Source organism: Mobula hypostoma, chromosome 19, assembly GCF_963921235.1.
Source record: "Mobula hypostoma chromosome 19, sMobHyp1.1, whole genome shotgun sequence".
Taxonomy (NCBI): Eukaryota; Metazoa; Chordata; class Chondrichthyes; order Myliobatiformes; family Myliobatidae; genus Mobula; species Mobula hypostoma.
Genome location: NC_086115.1, coordinates 58,492,732 through 58,516,502, shown reverse-complemented (window position 1 = coordinate 58,516,502; position 23,771 = coordinate 58,492,732). Strand labels below are relative to the sequence as shown.

General features: G+C 40.6%; 1 protein-coding gene across 2 annotated transcripts in view; it reads left to right on the top strand.

Annotated features, from left to right (window-relative positions):
- Positions 1 to 7,263: 7,263 nt before the first annotated feature.
- Positions 7,264 to 23,771, top strand: part of nrap (nebulin-related anchoring protein) — a 119,342-nt gene continuing 102,834 nt past the window's right edge. For both annotated transcript variants that reach the window (XM_063071983.1, XM_063071982.1), the window contains exons 1-8: positions 7,264 to 7,431; positions 7,522 to 7,616; positions 7,945 to 8,029; positions 13,532 to 13,636; positions 15,256 to 15,351; positions 15,462 to 15,560; positions 18,676 to 18,780; positions 23,589 to 23,696. In XM_063071983.1, the coding sequence (XP_062928053.1) occupies positions 7,363 to 7,431; positions 7,522 to 7,616; positions 7,945 to 8,029; positions 13,532 to 13,636; positions 15,256 to 15,351; positions 15,462 to 15,560; positions 18,676 to 18,780; positions 23,589 to 23,696 (762 nt within the window). In that variant the 5' untranslated portion in view covers positions 7,264 to 7,362. The remainder of the gene's footprint in view (positions 7,432 to 7,521; positions 7,617 to 7,944; positions 8,030 to 13,531; positions 13,637 to 15,255; positions 15,352 to 15,461; positions 15,561 to 18,675; positions 18,781 to 23,588; positions 23,697 to 23,771) is intronic.

Below are 23,771 nucleotides of genomic sequence, written 5' to 3'. Positions count from 1 at the left end.
TGCTTTCAAGAAAGAGATGGATAGAGCTCTTAAAGATAGCGGAATCAAAGGTAATGGGGATAAGGCAGGAACTGAATACTGATTGTGGATGATCAGCCATGATCACAATGAATGGTGGTGCTGGCTTGAAGGGCCGAATGGCCTATTCCTGCACCTATTGTCTATTATCCCCCACCCTGCCTCTGGCACTCCTTCTCTGCCACCCGTCCCACAGCCCTCCCGCGGCGCTCCACTCTCACCATTCCCAGCATCCTTTGGTGTGTATATACACCTAAGACTTTTGCACAGTGCTGTATGCATTTTTACCAGTGGAATGGATTTCTGGAGCTGGGAAGTTAAACACCCTATGCAAGATACCTAGATTCTGGTTTGCCCCTTCAGCAGTATTTTCCAGCTGATCCAGTTAAATATCTAGTTCATGTCAATCTTGTATATATGTATGTATATAAGATATAGGAGCAGTATTAGGCCATTTGGCCCATCGAGTCTGCTCCACCATTTCATCATGGCTGATCCAATTTCCTGTCAGCCCCAATCTTCTGCGTTCTCCCCATATCACTTCATGCCCTTGCAGGACTTTTTACCCTTGCAGTTCCTTAACTCTAGTTTAAACCCCTACCTTGCAGCACTGGCGAACCTTCCAGCTAGATATTAGAGTTCACGTGCAAACTGTCCTTTCTGTACAGGTCCCACCTTCCCTGGAAGAGAGCCTAGTGATCCAAACGTTTTATTCCTTCCCTCCTACACCAAGTCCTTAGCCACATATTAAACTGTACAATTTTCCTAGTTCTGCCCCCAGTAGCACGTGGCACAGGTAGCAATCCTGAGATCACAACCCTGGAGGACCTGCCCTTTAACTAAGCCCCTAACTCCCTGAACTCCCTATGCAGAATCTCGTCACTCATCCTACCCATGTCATTGGTACCTACATGGACCATGACTTCTGGCTGTTCACCCTCCCACTTAAGAATGCTGAGGACTTGATCCAAGTCCAGTATCCTGGACCCTGGCAGCTGAGAGGCAAAATACCATCTGGGAATCTCATTCCTGTCCACAGAATCTCCTGTCCGTTCCCCTAATTAACGAATCCCCTATCACCATAGTGTGCCTTCCCTTCTGATCACAGAGGCAGACTCAGTGCCAGAGACCCGACAGGTCATCGCTCTGGACAATATCCAAAGGTTGTTGAGGGTGATGGCCCCAGGTGTACTCTGCACTGGCTCCTTAATCCTTCCTGACCGTCAGCCAGTTTCCTGTGTCCTGCACCCTGGGTGTAACTACCTCTCTATATGTCCTATCTATCACCCCTTCAGCCTCCCAAATGGAGTTCGCCCAGTTCCAGCTCCGACTCCTCAATGCAGTTTGTTAGAAGCAGAAGTTGGATGCACTTCTTGCAGTTGTAGTTGTCAGGGACACTTGACGTCTCTCTGCCTGCCTGTATCCCACAAGAGGAGCAATGCACTATCCTGCTTGGCATCTCTACTGTCCCAGCTGAACAGATATAAAGAAGAGAAGAAAAAATTCTTGAGCTTTTCTTTTCTTCGCTTTCACCGTGTGAAGCCTCTCAGCTCTGAAGCTTTGAAGACCTAAAGCCTCAAGATCACCACTCTGACGATGTCCACTCTGACGATGGCCACTGCGCTTGCCCCTGCTTTCCTTTCATTTGATCTTACTAATAAATACGAGAGGCTGATTGGTCACTGATCAAAGCTCTATTATGCTTTTGCGATCTTTTGCTGCCTTTTATGCTCAGGCAGTGGACCTGATTGAAGTCCTTTCTTCTCCAAACTTCTGGATTGGTTGCTGGTCTATTATGCTGCCACTCTCCAAGATATTTGAAATTGGAGCCTTCACAATGATATCACCAAATGTCATGGATAAAGAGGATAGATTTTCTCTTGGTGCAGATGTCTTTGTGTGGAACTAAAAAATGTTCCCTGCTACGCCTCAGTCCATCCCTGAATGTCCCACTGCATGGGCTGCTTCATTTTTTGGAGAAATTTAGAATGGTAATGAACATTACGCAGTCATCAGCAAATGTTTCCATTTCTGACTTACATAGGAAAGGCCATCATGGATGAATTGGGTGAAGATAGCTGAGTGTAGATCTTCACTTTGATAATAGTCATAGTCATACTTTATTGATCCCGGGGGAAATTGGTTTTTGTTACAGTTGCACCATAAATAATTAAATAGTAATAAAACCATAAGTAGTTAAATAGTAATATGTAAATTATGCCAGGAAATAAGTCCAGGACCAGCCTATTGGCTCAGGGTGTCTGACCCTCCAAGGGAGGAGTTGTAAAGTTTGATGGCCACAGGCAGGAATGACTTCCTATGACGCTCTGTGTTGCATCTCGGTGGAATGAGTCTCTGGCTGAATGTACTCCTGTGCCCAACCAGTACATTATGTAGTGGATGGGAGACATTGTCCGAGATGGCATGCAACCTAGACAGCATCCTCTTTTCAGACACCACCGTCAGAGAGTCAGAGAGCCCCACAACATCACTGGCCTTACGAATGAGTTTGTTGATTCTGTTGGTGTCTGCTACCCTTAGCCTGCTGCCCCAGCAAACAACAGCAAACATGATAGCACTGGCCACCACAGACTCGTAGAACATCCTCAGCATCGTCCGGCAGATGTTAAAGGACCTCAGTCTCCTCAGGAAATAGAGACGGCTCTGACCCTTCTTGTAGACAGCCTCAGTGTTCTTTGACCAGTCCAGTTTGTTGTCAATTCGTATCCCCAGATATTTGTAATCCTCCACCATGTCCACACTGACCTGCTGGATGGAAACAAGGGTCACCGGTACCTTAGCTCTCCTCAGGTCTACCACCAGCTCCTTAGTCTTTTTCACATTAAGCTGCAGATAATTCTGCTCACACCATGTGACAAAGTTTCCTACCGTAGCCCTGTACTCAGCCTCATCTCCCTTGCTGATGCATCCAACTATGGCAGAGTCATCAGAAAACTTCTGAAGATGACAAGACTCTGTGCAGTAGTTGAAGTCCGAGGTGTAAATGGTGAAGAGAATGGGAGACAAGACAGTCCCCTGTGGAGCCCCAGTGCTGCTGATCATTCTGTCGGACACACAGTGTTGCAAGCACACGTACTGTGGTCTGCCAGTCAGGTAATCAAGAATCCATGACACCAGGAAAGCATCCACCTGCGTCGCTGTCAGCTTCTCCCCCAGCAGAGCAGGGCGGATGGTGTTGAATGCTCTGGAGAAGTCAAAAAACATGACCCTCACAGTGCTCGCTGGCTTGTCCGGGTGGGCGTAGACACGGTTCAGCAGGTAAACGATGGCATCCTCAACTCGTAGTCGGGGCTGGTAGGCGAACTGGAGGGGATCTAAGTGTGGCCTGACCATAGGTCGGAGCAGCTCCAGAACAAGTCTCTCCAGGGTCTCCATGATGTGGGAGGTCAATGCCACCAGGCTGTAGTCATTGAGGCCGCTGGGGCGCGGCGTCTTCGGCACAGGGACGAGGTAGGACGTCTTCCACAGCACAGGAACCCTCCAGAGCCTCAGGCTCAGGTTGAAGACATGGCGAAGTACTCCACATAACTGAGGGGCACAGGCTTTGAGCACCCTGGTACTGACACCATCCGGTCCTGCAGCCTTGCTTGGGTTGAGACATTTCAGCTGTCTTCTCACCTGTTCAGCCGTGAAGCCCACTGTGGTGGTCTCGTGTGGGAAAGGGGTATAGTCATGAGAGCAGGGTGGGGGACTGTGAGGAGGGGTAGGAGGGGAGAGTGGAATATGTGTTGGTTGGGGGCCGACAACAGATGACTCATGTGGGGGATGGGCAGGGGCCACAATGTCAAATCTGTTAAAGAACAGGTTAAATTCGAATTCCTGTGGTAGAAATCTGGGGTTGAGATGATTCATGATTTTCCTTTGTCATAGGCTGGTGGACAGTTTTTGCTTTTGCATATCATCGAATTAAGTACATGTACCCATTGCCACATTGTAAATTTCTTTAAATCAGAGAAAACAAATGCAGATTGGTTTGACACTTCACAGAACACCTGCGTAAATTTTGCTCTTCCTGTCATCTTGCTCTTTAATTTTTCATCTGACTGCCACTCCGAACTCGGTGTTGGGTCTTCTATATAATCCTGAGCTTAATACCTAACATAAACTTGAGGAGCACCATCTCATCTTACACCTAAGCACTTGTAGACTTATGGACTCAATATTGAATTCAATAATTTCAGCTAATCAGCCTTTTCTGGTCTGTTCTGAAGAAAGCCATTCATCTGTAGGATTAATTCAGTTTTGTCTTTCCACGCACACGGGAACTGATTGGCTGAGTATTTTCATCATTGTCTTTAACACATACTGTTTTCATTCACTTCTGGTCATTTGCATGCTTCCCAGCACATCAGCTATGATTAATTCTTGTCTGGTGATAGTCCGTTGTGTCTGATGACGACAGTAAAACCTATGTGGGAGAGCTTTTAAAGTGGAAAAGCGATTGCACTGGGGCAGTTCGACTTTCTCAGCCTCAGAAGTCCAGCTTCAGTGGTATAAACAAGCATCACAAAATGGGGTCTTCCTTGGCTGCCGTGGATGACCATGACATCTTCTGCGCCGTGTCATGCCCTTCGCTCTCCACAGAACGTTGCAGAACCGCTTTCCTGGCCGTTGGATCTCAGTGTACATCTCATCTGCCCAGTCCGCTGGATGAGCTGACATCGCATGCTAGGACAGGCATGTCCTTATCTCACCGGAGTATGAGGCCAGCTAGCTACCCTCACCTGGTTTAGCCTGTCTGTCGAAGTGGTGTACAGGGGTGTGACCGCTGTCATATGTGAACAGTTACTTTGAGCCGCAGGTGAGAGCTGAGTGCCCGGTGGGGAACTAAGGTGAGTGAGCTGCCCCAGAATGGACACAATAAGCCCCTTCAGCATAGGTACTACCCCTCCAATGATTAATGATTAATTAGATGGCACCAAAAATGATGTTTTTACTTAGGTAACCAGATAACCATAATCTCCACCCTATCACAGACATTCACTTTGTTCTCCCCATCCTCCAATTCTTTCACTTAAAATGCGCTTATTTTCTCACTTTTCAGTTCTAATGAAGAGCCATTGACCTGAAACTTTACCTCTGTCTCTCTCTTCACAGATGCTGTCTGATCTGCTGAGTATCTTTATAATCTTTCTGTTTTATGTCAGTTCATCCCAGGACTCATTAATGCTGCACTCAATCATGTGCTGTTCCAAAGAGTGCTGTATGGGGTCATTGTTACCCTCGGCCATTGAACTTTATAATGACTCAACTTATAGTTGGGGAAGTGATGACTCCCTCCTGTTAGACTGTTTGAAGCAACTTAATTTTTTATTCTTTTTTACTTCTAATATTTATATCTGTGGACTTGTAATGCTACTGTGACACTGTAATTTCCTTTGGGATCAATAAAGTATCTATCTATAAGTGTCTAACACACATGTAGCTCACTAACACTAAGTCAATTAAATCTCTGTCTTTAAATGACTAACTCTGTTAAGTCATGCTGGAGTTTTATTCATTTGTTATTCTTATCATTTGGTTTAACAGGTTCTTAGTGTGGCAGGATGGAGATACATCTCTACCAAAGGAGGGTAAGGTGCTCCTTCCCTTCGTTAGCCTACAGGTCACCCTTTGGGAAGGTGTAGAAGCTGCTTAGCTCCTGGATCAGGATCATGTGAAGTCATGGGAGCAGGTGGTGGATGGTCGTACGAGCAGCCGGTGCAGATCACACGTCCTGGTTATGCGACCACTGACACCAGGCAGACAATCTCTGAAGAATCCTGATGAAGGGTCTTGGCCCATAACGTCAGCTGTTTGTTCAATCCCACGGATGCTGCCAGACCTGCTGAGTTCCTCCAGCACTTTGTGTCTGAATCTCTGAAGAGAATTTATACTTGTCTTGTTCACCTGTCTTGTAAAGACACTGCCCAGAAGAAGACAATGGCAAACCACTTCTGCAGAAAAATTTGCCAAGAACAATCACAGTCAAGACAATGATCATACAATACATACATAATGACGGTGATGACCATGTTCTAAGTTGACTGGTAAAAACAGAGTATTATAAAAGATGACAGTGCATTAATCTGCTAAAATCACCATTATTAGAAGTTGACATATGCACATGATAGAGTTACTGTAGATACTTTAAAGAGTAAATTACTCTTAGTTTATGATTACATCATAACACATCAATGTTCATTCTAAATGAATCATGGACGCCATGTAAATGACAGCTTTACCGATCGCAGAACAGCAAACCCCAGCAAAATAGTGGAAGGTTTGAAGCAGATAAATTGATTATTATTTTGGTTTGTGTTAAAACCAATGCAGATTTTCACCACCGATCTAAAGTTGTCTTTTTAGAGGCGAAAGAACACACTAGGAAATGGTAAAGATTAAAAATTTGAACTATAACCATAGTGGATTGATTTATTTCTGTTAACATTCCATTGCCCCGAAAGCCGTGTTGTTATGTTACGGCTATGGTGAGCACGGTGTGTATTGATTCTATTTCTATTCACACTTCTAAATTAACAACATGACGTTGTTAGATTCCAACATCTTCTGAAGTTTAATGGGAACATTGATTAATCCAGTTATGTTCATAGAGTCATACCCCATCCAGTCCATGCTGAATTATCTAAATTATCTTTTCCCATTGACCCGCACCTGGACCATAGCCCTGCATATCCCTACCATCTTTCTACATGTCCGAACTTAAAAATGTTGAAATCGAGCTCGCGTGCACCATTGGTTTATAATATTCAGTTGATAACCAAAATGATAATGAAAAGAAATACTAGACACACTGAACAAACAATAATAAACTAGTAGTTTACCTTAGGAAAACTCTGGACAACTTTAAAGCATGTGTTGAGACCATTAATAATAAAAAGTAACCACAGGAAACTGAATTGTGCTTCAAGATATTGAATTGAATTGATTTTTTTAATTTTGCTGGTAATATGTTGTCAGTTCCCTTTTACATGTGGTTGATGTCAAATTGTATTTAGTATCATATCAGTTCCTACTATTTTGGGACGAGACATTTCTGAGTACCGTCACTCTCCCAATCTGATACAATTTGCACAAGGGACCGCTCTGTGATTGACTGCTCCGATGACCATTCACAAGCCGTATTCGGGAGATCAGAGCCCGGTAACGAATAGTTCCAACCAATGGATGAGGAGCGGGGACAGGACGGGATTAGAAATGAAATAAAGCTGTTGACTGCTAGCGACAGGTTTGAGTACAGACGCGGTGAAAAGGCAGGGGCCACAAAGCACAGCTCGGGGGAAAGTAAGGTTTTTATCGTTGACTTATAAATCAACAATCAAAATGAATACACCGTGCGCCCGCTGTGGTTTCGGGGTTTATCCCGCGGAGAAAGTAGTTTGCTTGGATCAAGTAAGTGATAATCTCTATATTTTAATTGAAGTGCCATTATTAATGAAGATTATGGACAATCAATAACATGTTTAATTTTGCTATCCACAGACATGGCACAAGTCTTGTTTTCATTGTGAGGTCTGCAAAATGATTCTAACAGTTAACAATTTTATTAGCCATCAGAAGAAACCTTATTGTCAAGCGTAAGTGATTTTTAATATTAGCGGGAACTTCTGTGACACTTTGCGAAAGTTTATATTATGATTAATGTATCTTTAAAATATGGCAAAATACTAACACTAAAACAATGTCATTAGTAATTTCTATTTCTGTTTTTCCTGTGTACACTGACAATGTCACAGCCATTCTAATTTTAGATATTTATACCATCGGAATTCTTCAACCTATTAATAGTAAGAATAGATTGTATGATTGGAGAAACTTGCCTGGGTAACTTTAGGTGAACTTACGGGACAATTCCATTAATTTCATTTTTGTCAATTATGTGCAATGGTTTTGCTTAATTCTCAGGCACAACCCCAAAGTCAACAAGTTCACCAGTATACTTGACACTCCTCTGAACGTGAACGTAAAGAAACAAAGCGAATCTAGTGAGGTGGGTACACAAATAAAACCGTGAAAACATTTTATCCTTAAAGATCTCTCAAGGCGCCAGTCACTTCAACAGCTCGAAATGAGTCCCAATGGTTTTTGTCGCCTCCTTTAAGAATTTCAGTTTAAACAAAAAATGAGTTAGTAAATCGTGGAAGTATCTAATTTAGTACTTTATAGTGGACAGGTTTTACAGTGATTCAGTACACGTTTCCAGTAGCTTTCGGTGACATCCAAATTTTGGAATGAGTCCGTGTTACGGCAACATCTATTTCAGGATGGCAAATGTGACGTGAAACTTCCGACTTCATGTACAAATTCAAATTATACAGATGGCTTAACTTCTCGTTAGCTCTTATCGTCTTCTGTTGCTTTTAGTTACAAATCACAAATCTGTTTTTGTGTTGCTAAAATAAAATGCCATGACTTAGTACATTGAAACTGATCCTTGATAAGTTAACCGTGCAGGTACGAAAGGCGAATAACGAAAACTTCGTCGCAAGCACACTCTTATCTATTTTCTTGTGTTATATATAACGACAGCTTTCGCAAACCCGCTCGCATGTCGTTTGTTGTTAATGTTCATAATGTCTTTTATTCCCGTTGCACTTTAGTTTGGGCTTAATTTAATTCCATAACAATTGGAATGTAAATTTCAATTTGTACCAGAGACTAGCAAAACCAAAATAATTTTTTTTTTCTGTTTAAAATGACTATGTCTCATTTGTGTGAATTTACAAAGAAGGAGCAAGGTCGTCTAATACTATTCAAAGTGAACTCTATTTCGTCTAATTCTACTATTCAATGTGAATTTTATTTTGTCTAATTCTAATTCAATCCATCTAATACTATTCAACATGAATTCTGACTGATACCAGTAACTGAATAGAACAGTATACAGTAGAACTTTGTTGTGAACGATCAAGTCAACGAGACTCTGGTGCTACTTCAGTCCGTGCAGAACAGACATTTATAATGCTCGTGGTACGGCTTAATTTAAAAAAAACAACCCCATATTTACCAGTGACAGGTGACTTTGAGAGTCCATAACACTGAAAGGTCATTGGCAAGCCGGGGTGTAGCCTTATCCAGCTGCACAAGAGCCCTTGGGAAGAAGCTGTTTTTCAGTCTTACTGCCTTGGCTAAGGTATTTCTGTATCTCCGACCAAACGGCAGGAGATTGATTAGACAGTGTTCTGGATAGAATGTATAAAATGGTATAATGGCAACAGAAATTGTGCTGCTTTTGTCGATTTTAAATGCATAAAATAAGAAAATCATGAAATGTAGTATCTTACAGTTAATTGGTTTTTAAATAGTAATATTTTTAATGGAAATATAAACCCTTTCTCTTCTAAAGCAGGTAAGTGCATACAGTGCCTATGAAAAGTATTTACCCCCCTTGGAAGTTTTCATATTTTATTGTTTTACAACATTGAATCACAGTGGATTTAATTTGGCTATTTTGACAGTGATCAATAGAAAAAGACTTTCATGTCAAAGTAAAAACTGATCTCTACAAAGTGATCGAAATTAATTACAGATATAAAACACAAAATAATTGATTGCATAAGTGTTCACCCCCTTCAAGTCGGTATTTAGTAGATGCACCTTTGGCAGTAATTACAGACTTGAGTCTGTGTGGATAGGTCTCTATCAGCTTTGCAGATCTGGACACTGCAATTTTTCCTCATTCTTCTTTACAAAACTGTTCAAGCTCTGTCAGATTGCATGGGGATCGTGAATGAACAGCCCCTTTCAAGTCCAGCACAAATTCTTAATTGGATTGAGGTCTGGACTCTTGACTTGGCCACTCCAGGACATTAACTTTGTTGTTTTTAGGCAATTCCTTTGCAGCTTTGGCTTTATGTCACTGTCTTGCTGGAAAACAAATCTTCTCCCAAGTTGCAGTTCTCTTGTAGACTGTATCTGGTCTTCCTCCAGGATCTCTCTGCATTTTGCTGCATTTGTCTTACTCTCTACCTTCACAAGCCTTCCAGAGCCTGTGGCAGTGAAGCATCCCCACAGCATGATGCTTCACGGTAGGGATGATGTGTTTTTGATGATGTGCGGTGTTTGGCTTGCGCCAAACACAGTGTTTACTCTGATGGCCAAAGTGCTCAATTTTGGTTTTATCAGACCTTGGAACCTTCTTCCAGCTGACTTCAGAGACTCCCACATACCTTCTGGCAAACTCTAGCCGAGATTTCATGTGAATTTTTTTCAATGGTAGCTTTCTCTTTGCCACTCCGTCATAAAGCTGTGACTGGTGAAGCACCTGGGCAACAGTTGTTATGTGTGCATCTCGGCCACTGAACCTTGTAACTCCTCCAGAGTTGTCATAGGTCTCTTGGTGGCCTCCCGCACTAGTACCCTTCTGACATAGTCACTCAGTTTTTGAGGGTGGCCTGCAGCTGTGCCATATTTTTTCTATTTCTTGATGATCGACTTAACTGTACTCCAAAGGATATTCAGTGACTCAGAAATTTTCTTGTATCCATCTCCTGACTTGTGCTTTTCAATAACCTTTTTGTGAAGTTGCTAGGAGTGTTCTTTTGTCTTCATGGTGTAGTTTTTGCCAGGATACTGACTCGTCAACAGTTGGACCTTCCAAATATGGGTGTATTTTTGAAAATCAATTTAAACACAATGACTGCACCTGGTGGTCTCCGTGTAATGAATTATGTGATTTCTAAAACCAATTGGCTGCATCAGTGATGATTTGGTATGTCATATTAAAAGTGGGGGGGTGATTACTTATGCAATGAATTATTTTGTGTTTTATATTTGTAATTAATTTAGATCACTTTGACATAAAAGAGTCTTTTTTTCTGTTGATCAGTGTCAAAAAAGCCAAATTATATCCACTGTGATTCAACATTGTAAAACAATAAAACATGAAAACTTCCGGGGGCGGGGGGTGGGTGAATACTTCTTATAGGCACTGCATACAATCAAATGTTATCAATATTTCACCATTTATTGGAGGTGAAATTCTGCTTTTATTTCGAATTATGTGTGGGACCAGAATTTAGAGTTGAAGTAAATAAGATTGATAAATTTTTAGCTACATTGTTCGATCTACTCTCTGTTAACTCTCTTTTCTTGCTTTTCAAGTGATTTCTGTTTGTGTTTATTTGTATGGGACAGATCACCACTCTTCGTCTGCTTACATAACAGAATTTCTTGAAAAGAAGAATTTAACTCAATCTATTCAACTTCAGTGATATAATGTTCCTATTGCTCTCAAGTTGAAAATGTTTAATTTTGAGAAGTCCAACAAGGAAATGAAGCATGCATCCAGAGCTAATTACAACTAATTAGAACAGAAAAGGATTTTATTTTATTTGCTTACCATATATGAGCGTTTGTTGTCCATCTGTAATTACCCATAAGACCATAAGATAAAGGAACAAAAGTAGGCCATTCGGTCCATTGAGTCTGCTCTAACATTCAATCATGGCTGATCCAATTCTTCCAGTCATCCCCACTCCCCTGACTTCACCCCATACCCTTTGATGCCATGACTAATCAAGAACCTATCTATCTCTGCCTTAAATGCACCCAATGACTTGGCCTCCACAGCCACTTGTGGCAACAAATTCCACAGATTTACCACCCTCTGACTAAAGTAATTTCTCTGCATCTCAGTTCTAAATGGACGTCCTTTAATCCTGAAGTTGTGCCCTCTTGTCCTAGACTCCCCTACCATGGGAAATAACTTTGCCATATCTAATCTGTGCAGGCTTTTTAACATTTGGAATGTTTCTATGAGATCCCCCCTCATTCTCCTGAACTCCAGGGAATACAGCCCAAGAGCTGCCAGATGTTCCTCATACAGTAACCCTTTCGTTCACGGAATCATTCTCGTGAATTTTCTCTGAACCCTCTCCAATGTCAGTATATCCTTTCTAAAATAAGGAGCCCAAAACTGCATGCAATACTCCAAGTGTGGTCTCACGGGTGCCTTAGAGAGCCTCAACATCACATCCCTGCTCTTATATTCTATACCTCTAGAAATGAATACCAACGTTGCATTCGCCTTCTTCACCACTGACTCAACCTGGAGGTTAACCTTTAGGGTGTCCTGCACAAGGACTCCCAAGTCCCTTTGCATCTGTGCGTTTTGAATTCTCTCTCCATCTAAATAATAGTCCGCCCATTTATTTCTTCCACTGAAGTGCATGACCATACACTTTCCAACATTGTATTTCATTTTCCACTTCTTTGCCCATTCCCCTAAACTATCTAAGTCTCTCTGCAAGCTCTCTGTTTCTTCAACACTACCCGCTCCTCCACCTATCTTTGTATCATTGGCAAATTTAACCACAAATCCATTAATGCCGTAGTCGAAATCATTGACATACATCATAAAACGCAGCGGTCTTAACAATGACCCCTGTGGAACTCCACTGGTAACCGGCAGCCAGCCAGAATAGGATCCCTTTATTACCACTCTCTGCTTTCTGCCGATCAATGAATGCTCCACCCATGCTAGTAACTTCCCTGTAATTCCATGGGCTCTTATCTTGCTAAGCATCCTCATGTGCGGCACCTTGTCAAAGGCCTTCTGAAAATCCAAGTACACCACATCCACTGCATCTCCTTTGTCTACCCTGCTTGTAATTTCCTCAAAATATTGCAGTAGGTTTGTCAGGCAGGATTTTCCTTTCAGGAAACCATGCTGGCTTTGGCCTATCTTGTCATGTGCCTCCAGGTACTCCGTAATCTCATCCCTAACAATTGATTCCAACAACTTCTCAACCACTGATGTCAGGCTAACAGGTTTATAGTTTCCTTTCTGCTGCTTTCCACCCTTCTTAAATAGTGGAGTAACATTTGCAATTTTCCAGTCATCCAGTACAATGCCAGAATCTGTCGATTGGAGCTGCCTGCTAGAATTGTTGCAGTCCATGTTGGAAGGAGTTCTCGATGTATTATTTGGGTTGTTTGTTTCAGGATTTAGACTCTGTAACAATGTAAGAACAGAGAGTTTTCCAAGTCAGGTTAATGTGTGACCAGGTAATTTGGAGTTACTTCCATACAGTTACATTCCGAGACTTTGTTGGTGGTAGAGATCGTTGGAGGTGCTGTTAAGACCTTATGACCGTAAGATATAGAGGCAAAATGAGGCCATTTGGCCCATCACCATTTCATCATGGCTGATTCATTTCCCTCTCAGCCCCAATTTCCTGCCTTATCATTTATCATTCCCCATTTGCCTCTAACTCTCAACTAGACTAAACTGAACAACTAGGACAGAGTACATAATTATACTCATTCACTTCTACCACACCCCAACCCACTTGACAAATTACCCATAATAAACATGCAACACAACATACAATACAGACAGACAATAGGTACATGGCTCCTACAGGTGATGTCAAGGATATGAGGTGGGATTCAAAAGAAATTGCAACATCTGCATTACTATGGACAGGATCCCTAAAGATATGTTTTAAAATTCATCGTCATAAACTGTCTACTGAATTTTTGTACTTAGATTAAGTACCGCGAGGAAGCCGAAAAATTCAAATCAGTGTTTCAGTGGGATATAAAATCAAAGCAACTTGAGCATGCCTGTAATATTGGACAACTTGCCAGTAAGGTAAGTAATTTGATCTTATTGTGTAATGTGGGCATCATAATTCATTAGTAATAACACAGTGGCCCTGAATATTTATAACTGTTTGAATTGAAACCTGCCGTAACTGTGGTCAGAATCCACCACTCAGAAGTGTGTTCTGGGGATGGGCCTGCAAGATCGTGCCTCTTCCTGTCTCTTGGAAGAAATTCACTTTGAATTTCCATGGCAATGATCTTTTATTGAGCTGCCCAGTACAGATAGTGCAGTTCTCTCAGGTGGAACAATGGACCAGACTTCCTTATCTTCCTCTTCGGTAGTTGGGCTGGGTACGATGAAGGCATATGAATTAATGGCTTTCTCACTGACGCCACAAACTTTAGTGGAGTTAGCAGTAGAGATGATTACAGGTACTATATGATTCTGTAGATTTTCAGATCCTGTGTGGTTAAAGATAATAGAACCCTGGAGAAATTTAAAATGGGGTTCTGACTGATTAGATCCATTTACACTATGTATTGTACAAAATCAAATATTAAATGGGCTGAAAAATGGCAGATGGAATTTAATACAGACAAGTGTGAGATATTGCACGTTGGAAGGACAAACCAAGGTAGAACATACAGGGTAAATGGTAAGGCACTGAGGAGTGCAGTAGAACAGAGGGATCTGGGAATACAGATACAAAATTCCTTAAAAGTGGCGTCACAGGTAGATAGGGTCGTAAAGAGAGCGTTTGGTACATTGGCCTTTATTAATCAAAGTATTGAGTATAAGAGCTGGAATGTTATGATGAGCTTGTATAAGGCATTGGTGAGGCTGAATCTGGAGTATTGTGTTCAGTTTTGCTCACAAAATTACAGGAAGGATATAAATAAGGTTGAAAGAGTGCAGAGAAGGTTTACAAGGATGTTGCCAGGACTTGAGAAACTCAGTTACAGAGAAATGTTGAATAGGTTAGGACTTTATTCCCTGGAGTGTAGAAGAATGAGGGGAGATTTGATAGAGGTATATAAAATTATGACGGGTATAGATAGAGTGAATGCAAGCAGACTTTTTCCACTGAGGCAAGGGCAGAAAAAAACCAGAGGACATGGGTTAAGGGTGAGGGGGGAAAAGTTTAAAGGGAACGTTGGGGGGGGGCTTCTTCACACAGAGAATGGTGGGAGTATGGAATGAGCTGCCAGACGAGGTGGTAAATGTGGGTTCTTTTTTAACATTTAAGAATAAATTGGACAGATACATGGATGGGAGGTGTATGGAGGGATATGATCCGTGTGCAGGTCAGTGGGACTAGGCAGAAAATGGTTCGGCACAGCCAAGAAGGGCCAAAGGGCCTGGTTCTGTGCTGTAGTTTTTTCTATGGTTTCTATGGTTTCTATTACCATGTTATATTTGTAACAATTGTTTTGAAATTATATAAAAAATGGAAACTTGCCTTTGTTCAGCAAGTTTTAGTTTCAAAATTTATCACAATGTAGGGAGGATTGTTCCTGGGCCTAGATTCAAACATGAGTTTGAAACTTGGATGTGAACCCTGCAAGTTTACAGTGTTTGGTGTTTTCTCTCTTGTCTCTGTGGGAACTGTTTTTTAAATATACAAACAGATATGAAAGCATTTTCTTTATTACTCTGGTTTGCAGGTGCAATATACTAAAGACTGGAATGAAACGAAGGGATCATATCACTTACCACCAGGCATTCTTCAAGCACGGAACAATCTGGATCTGATCAGTGAGGTAGCATATGACTATTTGCCTTACTAAGTTAACAATATATTATGTTGTACACGTTAATGTTTGTCACTAGTTATAAATAAACAAGTTTACTCATTTTTCTAACATTCTAGAAAGCTTACCAAGCTACGTATGGAGGAGGTAACAGTTGGTATTCTGCTGCAAGTCAAGAGGTTGTACAAGTTCCCCTGGCAGAAAAAGTAATCAGTAAGGTAAGTGAAGGGAGATTTATGTAGTTTAGTTATTCATTCTTAAATAAGTTGTATCATGTCTGGTTTCCACTGGCCTGTTTCTTAATGCTGCTTTCGGAGTAAGACCTGTAGATTAGATCATTCTTATTTTCAGACTACAGATCACATACCGCTGAAAGATAAGGATAACGAGGACTAATGAATGACGCAGTACATAATTATGTGTGTACAACTCAGCAATACGGATTGCTATTCATTCCTGCACTACTACAACAATTTGATTGTTAAATTAAAGAATGAAGAGCAACTAAACTGAGTATACTGAGACTGTTTCAAAGATTCTGCACTTTGATGTTTAATATTCTGTGTGTTATTTGCTCTTTTTTTGCTGTTTACACAATTTTTTTTGTGTATGTTGGGCGTTTGATGTTTCCTTGAATGTTTGCTTGACTTTTCAAATAATGGTCATGGGTCTAAAGCAGAAAATGTTTCATTCAACCTGATCATACAAGTGTAATTTTTTACTCAGCTTCTGTCGGCTGCGTAAATCTAGGGAAGACGATCTCTGGCCCCACCGAACGTGTGAGATTGAGGTGTAAGCTCACCTGAAACCTCCTGTTTGGGTGGATGCTGCGTGACTTGTTACCCTGTTACAAATCAGTACCACAAAATAACAAGACAGTGCACCATACACAATTAACGATTTAGCTTTATAATTCTTAATTTGACTACAGGGTTAGTAAAGAAAAAAGAAAAAGAAAAGGACCCATTTTAATGTGCACAAGTTGGAGCTCACGGTTTCCCCTTTGCCAATCCTCCATCGATTTCCCTGGGCTTCATTGACTCCAAGACCACTCCTATGACCTCTCCTCTCCGGCATCTTCTCTCCCTATCTTCTGCCGAATAAAAGACCCAAACCACCTTGGTGTCAGACACACAACACGAAAACGCTCTCCTTTCATTGGACAGCTCACATTCCAAAGCACCCGTTATCACTAACCATCACCCAAACACCGCTTCTACAGAAAGACCATTACGTTAGCAGTGAAACCTTTCCCAGGGTGTTACACAAGTCGCAGTAATAATAAGAAGCCTGCTTTAACTAATGTTAAATTGAACTTAATTAAATGTAATACATGCCCCATTCCTAAGGTATGTCTGAGCTGTACGAAATCTAATATATGTCAACAAATTGTCACAGTTCTAAGTTTTTTAAATGATTAAAGGCATCATTTCTACCAGCTTATTTGTCATTAATGTTTAATAAAATCTAATAGATTTTAATGCTTATTCTGTTTTAAAATTGGGAAAGATTGTGTTAATGTTGCATAAAAAGGTTGTTCAGTTTTTTTCATTAATATTTGTAGTGTATATATATGTTTCTAATTATTATTATTTGTGAAGAAATACATCAGGCAGATAGTAAGTGATGAAATTAACCACTGAGTGACTTATGTAATTCATGACAACAGATTTGTAACTATAATAGTGCATTGATAAGTTAAAGTTGGATCTGCATTATTTTCATGACAAATATTTGTTGCTTAAAACATGGATTTTGTGAAAATCAGCAATTGTCATGGTATGGTATGTCTAGTTTTAGGAAGTTAGCACTCCAATTTGATTCCATTATACACAATTCCTGCATGTGATATTGGCATACTCAATCCTGTTGGTAGTGAACTAATAGTTTGGTAACTAATAGTTGGTAAGGATGTCCTCAGGACATCCAGGTATGTCTGATAGATGCCAGTTGCCTATGCCAATTTGGATGTAAACATAACTACGAGAGATTCTGCTGATACTGGAAATCCAAAGCAACACAAGCGAAATACTGGAGGAACTCAGCAGGTCAGGCAGATCTACAGAAATGAGTAAAATATCATATTTTCAGGCCAAGTCCTTTCTTCCAGTCATGAAGGAGGGTCTTGGCCCGAAACATTGACTGTTTGTTTATTTCCATAGATACTGCCTGACTTTCTGAGTTTCTACTGCATTTTGTGTGCATAGCTTTGGATGTGAACGTCCCTTTCAGGCCATTTCCCAGACTGTAGCTAACTGCAGTTTGCACCCACCTGGTCAATGTTTCCTGGCTGCGAGCTGGAAACCGGAAGTGCAGAAAGGACCTTTGAATGGTTCTCACCAAAAGGCTAATTAAAACTTATTTTACATGAGGTAGAGTTTGTAGTGGAAGTAGCAACCACAATTGACCTTTGCAAAGTGCCCTGCGGTTACCTCTTCCATTAACTGGAGAGCTGTCATAAACCAGAGTCTCGGTTAGCCAAGCTCACTTTCAGGGCAGTGAGGTTGGAAGAGATGCTGTGGCTAACCACTGAGTCACAGACTAAATGACTAGAGAGTCTGGCAGACTAATTCTGTGCATTTATATAGCATATAAAATGATAAGAAGCAGAGATTGAGTGGACAGCCAGAGACTTTTTCCCAGAGTAGAAATGGCTAATACCAGGGGACATAATTTTAAGATGATTGGAGGAAAGTATTGGGGGGGATTTGAGATGTAAGTTTTTTTACACAGAGAGTTGTGGGTGCATGGAACGCCCTGCCATGGGATGGTGGTCGAGGCATATACATTAAGGGCATTTAAGAAGCTCATAGTTAGGCACATGGATGATAGAAAAATTGTTGAGCTATGTACGAGGGAAGAGTTAGATTGATCTTAGACTTGGTTAAAAGGTTGGTAGAATTTAGTGGGCTGAATAGCCTGTAATCAGTTGTAATGTTCAATGTTCTATGTTCTATATTGCCAATTTACTCAATCATGTGTGGCAGACACTACACGAGAATTGACTCCGTGTTATAATCAAATTTGTAGCCAGCTGAATCTAAATAATTTTATTTTGGATTCTTATGCTGTAAGCAAGCACACCTCTGAAATATAATTTCAGAGAATGATTAATAATCATAGTTAATGTTTCAAAGACCAAGGATATGAGATTTTTATAGTGAAGGGGTCAGAATTAGAACAAAACAATCATGGAAAACTGGTGAAAGATGGTTGCTGAAATATTCATGCCCGCATGTGTTTCCTGACCTGCTGAGTGATTCTAACATTTTCTGTTTTTATTTAAGTCAACATTAGATACTTTTCATTTTCTTTTTAAATTTTACATCCCAGTTTCAACATAATGAAGAATACGAGAAGGACATTGAAAAACAATGGAACCAAGCAGCAGGTGCTGAAGTGGCCATGAAAAGAGAGAATTCACTGAAGTACACACAGGTTGGTTGGGCAACAAAAGATTATGTTGATGCACAAACATCCCTCTCCTCAATATTTTCCTGATCATCTGAATGATTTGACTGATATTAATAAAAGTGAATTTCCTAATTGACCAGCTAATAACACAGAATGAAAGTCAATCAATAGTTCAAAGTTCAAAGTAAATTTCATTATCTAAGTATATATATGTCACCATATTTAACCTCACTTCTTTTTCTTGTGGGCATACTCAACAAATCTATAGAATAGTAACTATAACTGGATTAATGAAAGATCAACCAGAGTGCAGAAAACAACAAACCGTGTAAATGCTGATGTAAATAAGACCATAAGACTTTAGGATATAGGAGGCAGATTAGGCCATTTGGCCCATCAAGACTGCTTTGCAATTTCAACATGGCTGATCCATTTTCCCTCTCAGCCCTAATTTCCTGCCTTCTCCTCGTATTCCTTCATGGTCTGACTAATCAAGAATCTAGCAACCTCTGTCTTAAATATACCTGATGATTAGGCCTCCACAGACGCCTATGGCAACAAATTCCACAGATTCACCACAATAAGTAACGAGGTCATGAGTTAATGAGTTAAAGAGTCCTTAAAGTGAGATGATTAGTTGTAGGAACGTCTCAATGATGGGGCAAGTGAATGTAGTCATCCCCTTTTATTCAAGAGCCTGATGGTTGAGAGGTAGGAGCTGTTCTTGAACCTGGTGATAAAGTCCTGAAGCTCTTGATGGCAACAGTGAGAAGAGAGCATGGCAAACACAATGCTAGAGGAACTCAGCGGGCCAAAACGCCCACTATACTTTTTTCCATTCACGCTGCCTGGCCTGCTGAGTTCCTCCAGCATTTTGTGTGTGTTGCTCAGATTTCCAGCATCTGCAGATTTTCTCTCGTTGGAGAAGAGAGAATGACCTGGGTGGTGCGGTCTCTGATGATGGATGCTGTTTTCCTATAACAGTGTTTCATGTAGGTGTGCTCATTGGTGAGGAGGGCTTAACCCATGATGTACTGGGCTGAATCCACTACCTTTTGTAAGATTTTCCGTTCAAGAGCTTTGATGTTTTCATACCAGGGTGTGATGCAACCAGTCAATATACTCTTCACTACACATCTATAGATTTGTCAGAGTATTAGATGTCATGCTGATTCTCCGCAGAGTCTTAAGGAAGTGCTAATATATTTAGATTGAAATTTAACATGAACATTTTTATGCTTCACATCCTACCTTAGTGGGACTTGAATTCTGTTTACTATTTTACCAGTGCCATTCCTGTGCAACAAATACCCGATGAAATTAATCAGCCTTTCTATATTCAACCTGCACCAGTGAAAAGCTTTGCTCAATTCTGTCCATATCCCCCAACTGTCCTCATGGTTACTATAAACTTCTGGAGCTCTGGTTTAAGTCACGTTCTCATTGCTATCCGGTGAAATGTAGAGAGCAAAGTTATTTAAATAAAATATTCAAAGATTAAAGATTAGCTGTATTTGTCAAACACACACTTAGTGGCTACTTCATTTGGTATCTGCTGAACCTGATAAAGTGGCCACTGAGGGTAGGTTTGTTGTCTTCTGCTGCTGTAGACTAACCACTTCAAGGTTCAACATGTTGTGTATTCATGGATGCTCTTCTGCACACCACTGTTGTAATATGTGGTTATTTAAATCGCCGTTGCCTTCCTGTCACCTTGAACCAGTCTAGCCTTTCTTCTCTGACATCTCTTATTAACAAAGCCGTTTCCCTGACAGAACTGCCACTTACTGATTTTATTTTGTTTTATGCACCATTCTCTGTAAACTCTAGAGACTGTTGTGCATGAAAATCCCAGGTGATCACATATTCTAAGATAATCAAACCACCCCATCTAGCACCAGCGATCATTCCACAGTCAAGTCACTTAGATCAAATTTCTTCCCCATTCTGATGTTTGGTCCCACCAACAACTGAACCTCTTGACCATGTCTGCATGCTTTTATGCAATGAGTTGCTGTCACACGATTGGCTGATTAGATATCTGTTTAATCGAGCAGGTGCACAGGTGTACCTAATAAAAGTGGCCATTGAGTGTAATCAAAACACATGGATTAAAATAGTAAAAGGTTAAAAGATAATAAATTAAAAATATATAGCAATTGTAAACAGTAACAATAATTTACATGAAGAAATGAATCTCAAACCACTTTCCTTTTCATATTGGGTTATTATACCCGTTGTTCCATGGTTGAGAAGAGCTGATGGACTAGATGTAAAGTGTGTTTGCCCCTCAGCTTAGTATAACCAGGTATCGTTCTACACCCAGTGGCAAGACAAATGAACGGGAGGTACCTGGCCTCCGCCACCTTTCTGACTTCTTTGATTCATTCCGTTGGTGCAGAAGTTAGAAATCTTTACAGAATTACAATCTTCTGTTCCAGACCATTTATTTCTAATTAGTTTTTAATGCAGAAGATATCTGCATGGCTATTTTTCAGGACAAGGAAGTACTAATTCAGCCTTACTGAGGCTCCTTGATGGAGGTAGTATGTGTGAGGGAGAGTTGGGGATCCATAGTGGATACATGAAATACTTCTATCCGAATGTTAAGTTACGCATGTTTTAGGTTTAGCTGGTAGCTGACTGAAAGGGAACATTTATTTTAATATATGAAGTAAACACTGACCCTGTTACCCATTTTAATTGCTCATGTCCACATGGACTTTGAAGAGTGAAGCAGGAGTTGGGCTGCTACATTCTCCAATATTCAAATGTGCACCACCAGTTAAACAGCCTCGTAAAGCTGTGACAGTGACCAAAATGTATATTCCTTTAGAAATTAAAATTAAAATTGAAACTTCCCAGAAGCAGCTGGAATTCCCTCTGATTCCACAATATTGAGAGTGTCAAATTTCCTAATTATAACTTGCCCCTGGTATCAGGCAAAGGAAGGTGGTGATATCAGGTATTTCAAATGGGGGAGTAACCCGTCACAGGAACAAACTTTGATTGATTATTGATGCCTGCCTTTTGTTTTGGAAATCTCCCCACAAACAATTGCACATTAAAAATGCTGATGTCAGCTGCTTGTCATAGAGTTGTGCAGGCCTACAGCACACAGTGGCCATGTCAACCAAGTTGTCTGCTTGCGCTAGAACTGTTTTCCCAACATTCGGCCCATATCCCTTTAAGTCTCTCCATGTACCCGTCTAAATGTGGTCTGAGCACCATACTGAAATTTACATCTTCCTCTCGCCGCTCATTCCAGAAACTCACCACACTCTGTGTGGAAAAAGTTGATCTCAGATCCCTGTTAAATCTTTTCTCCATCACCTGAAACCTATTCCCTCTAGTTATTAGCCTACCCTAGGAAAAAGATTGTGACTACTGTATTCACATTTGAATGGGATGAAAAATCATATGCACCAGGTCTTGTAATTTTTAATATATTACCTCAAGGCAAGGCAAGTCATTAAATCATCTGTAGCGTTGAATTTTCCCTTTTAATTATTTTTGTTCACATTGTTAATGTTTTGTGGTAATATACTTTACCATATTAACTATGCTTTTTTTTAAAAGACCATAGGCATAGGAGCAGAATTAGGCCTTTCAGCCCATTCAGTCTGCTCTGCCATTTCACCATGGCTGATCCATTTTCCCTTGCCTTCTTCCTGTAACCTTTCATGTTCTGACTAATCATGAACCTGCCAACCTCCACCTTAAATACACACAGTGACATAGCCTCCACATCAGATTCCACAGATTCACAACCCTCTGGCTAAAGAAATTCCTCTTCATCTCTGTTCTAAATGGACATCCCTATATTCTGAGGCTGTGCCCTCTGGTCCTCGATTCCCCCACTATAGGAAACATCCTCTCCACGTCCATTCTATCTAGGTCTTTCAACATTCGATAGTTTTCAATGAGATTTCCCCTCATTCTTCTAAATTCCAGCAAGTACAGGCCCAAAGCCATCAAACCCTCCTGACAGGATAACCCTCTTGTTCGTGGAATAATCCTTGTGAACCTCCTTTGAACCCCCTCCATCCTTTCTTAGATAGGGGGCCAAAAACAGCTCTCAGTACATCAAGTGAGGCCTCATCAGTGCCTTATAAAGCCCCAGCATGGCATCCTTGCTTTTATATTCTAGTCCTCTCGAAATGAATGCTAACATAGTGTTTGCTTTCTCTGCCACCTGCAAGTTACTCTTTAGAGGTCTGCCAAGTCTCTTTGCACCACGGATTTTTATTATTAAAGAATGTGGCTTTCCAAATGTGGATATTGTGCAGAGACTGCTGACCAATTCTGTTTGTTCATGGGCACAAAATAGGATTCACTGGTCAGTTAAATGGCTGCGTTATTCAGGTAGAAATGCAATGAATTGATCAAAGAGTGGAAACAACTGATAATTTTGAAGGTGCTGCTATTTTATTTTGTTGTTATAACTTCAGCTGGAAAAAAAGCTAGTTAGTGCATTGGCATTTTGTTTTAATGACCAAAAGTACCTGTTTAGTCAAACAATGATAATAATAAAATCAAACGAAGTAAACCAGAAATAAACCAAAGAAAAATCAAGAACCCTCCAGTGTGATCTCAGTTCTTGGATAACAAATTTGAAGCAAATAGTCTGGGTTTTAATTTAGATAATTTGCATATTTAAGTTAATGAATATTGAGGCTTAAGTCAGAAATATGTTTTTTTTAGATGTGCTAAATTTGATGAGTTTTTATTACTGTTATAGGTGTGTGTCAGTGATATATCAGAATATCTGGTCTTTAAATGTAATTGTCAATATGGGTTGACTTACAATTTGCTTCTCCTTTCTTTGACAGCCGGAGTTCTCTGCTGAGTTTGAGGACGTGAAGGGGAAAGGGAGTTTCCCTGCAATGATCACACCAGCATACTATAGTGCCAAGAGAGCCAATGATCTTGCAAGTGACGTGAGTATTTGATTGGGAAAAACAAGAGTTTCATTGCAATACAATTGTTAAGCAAAACATGAAATATTCCAGAAT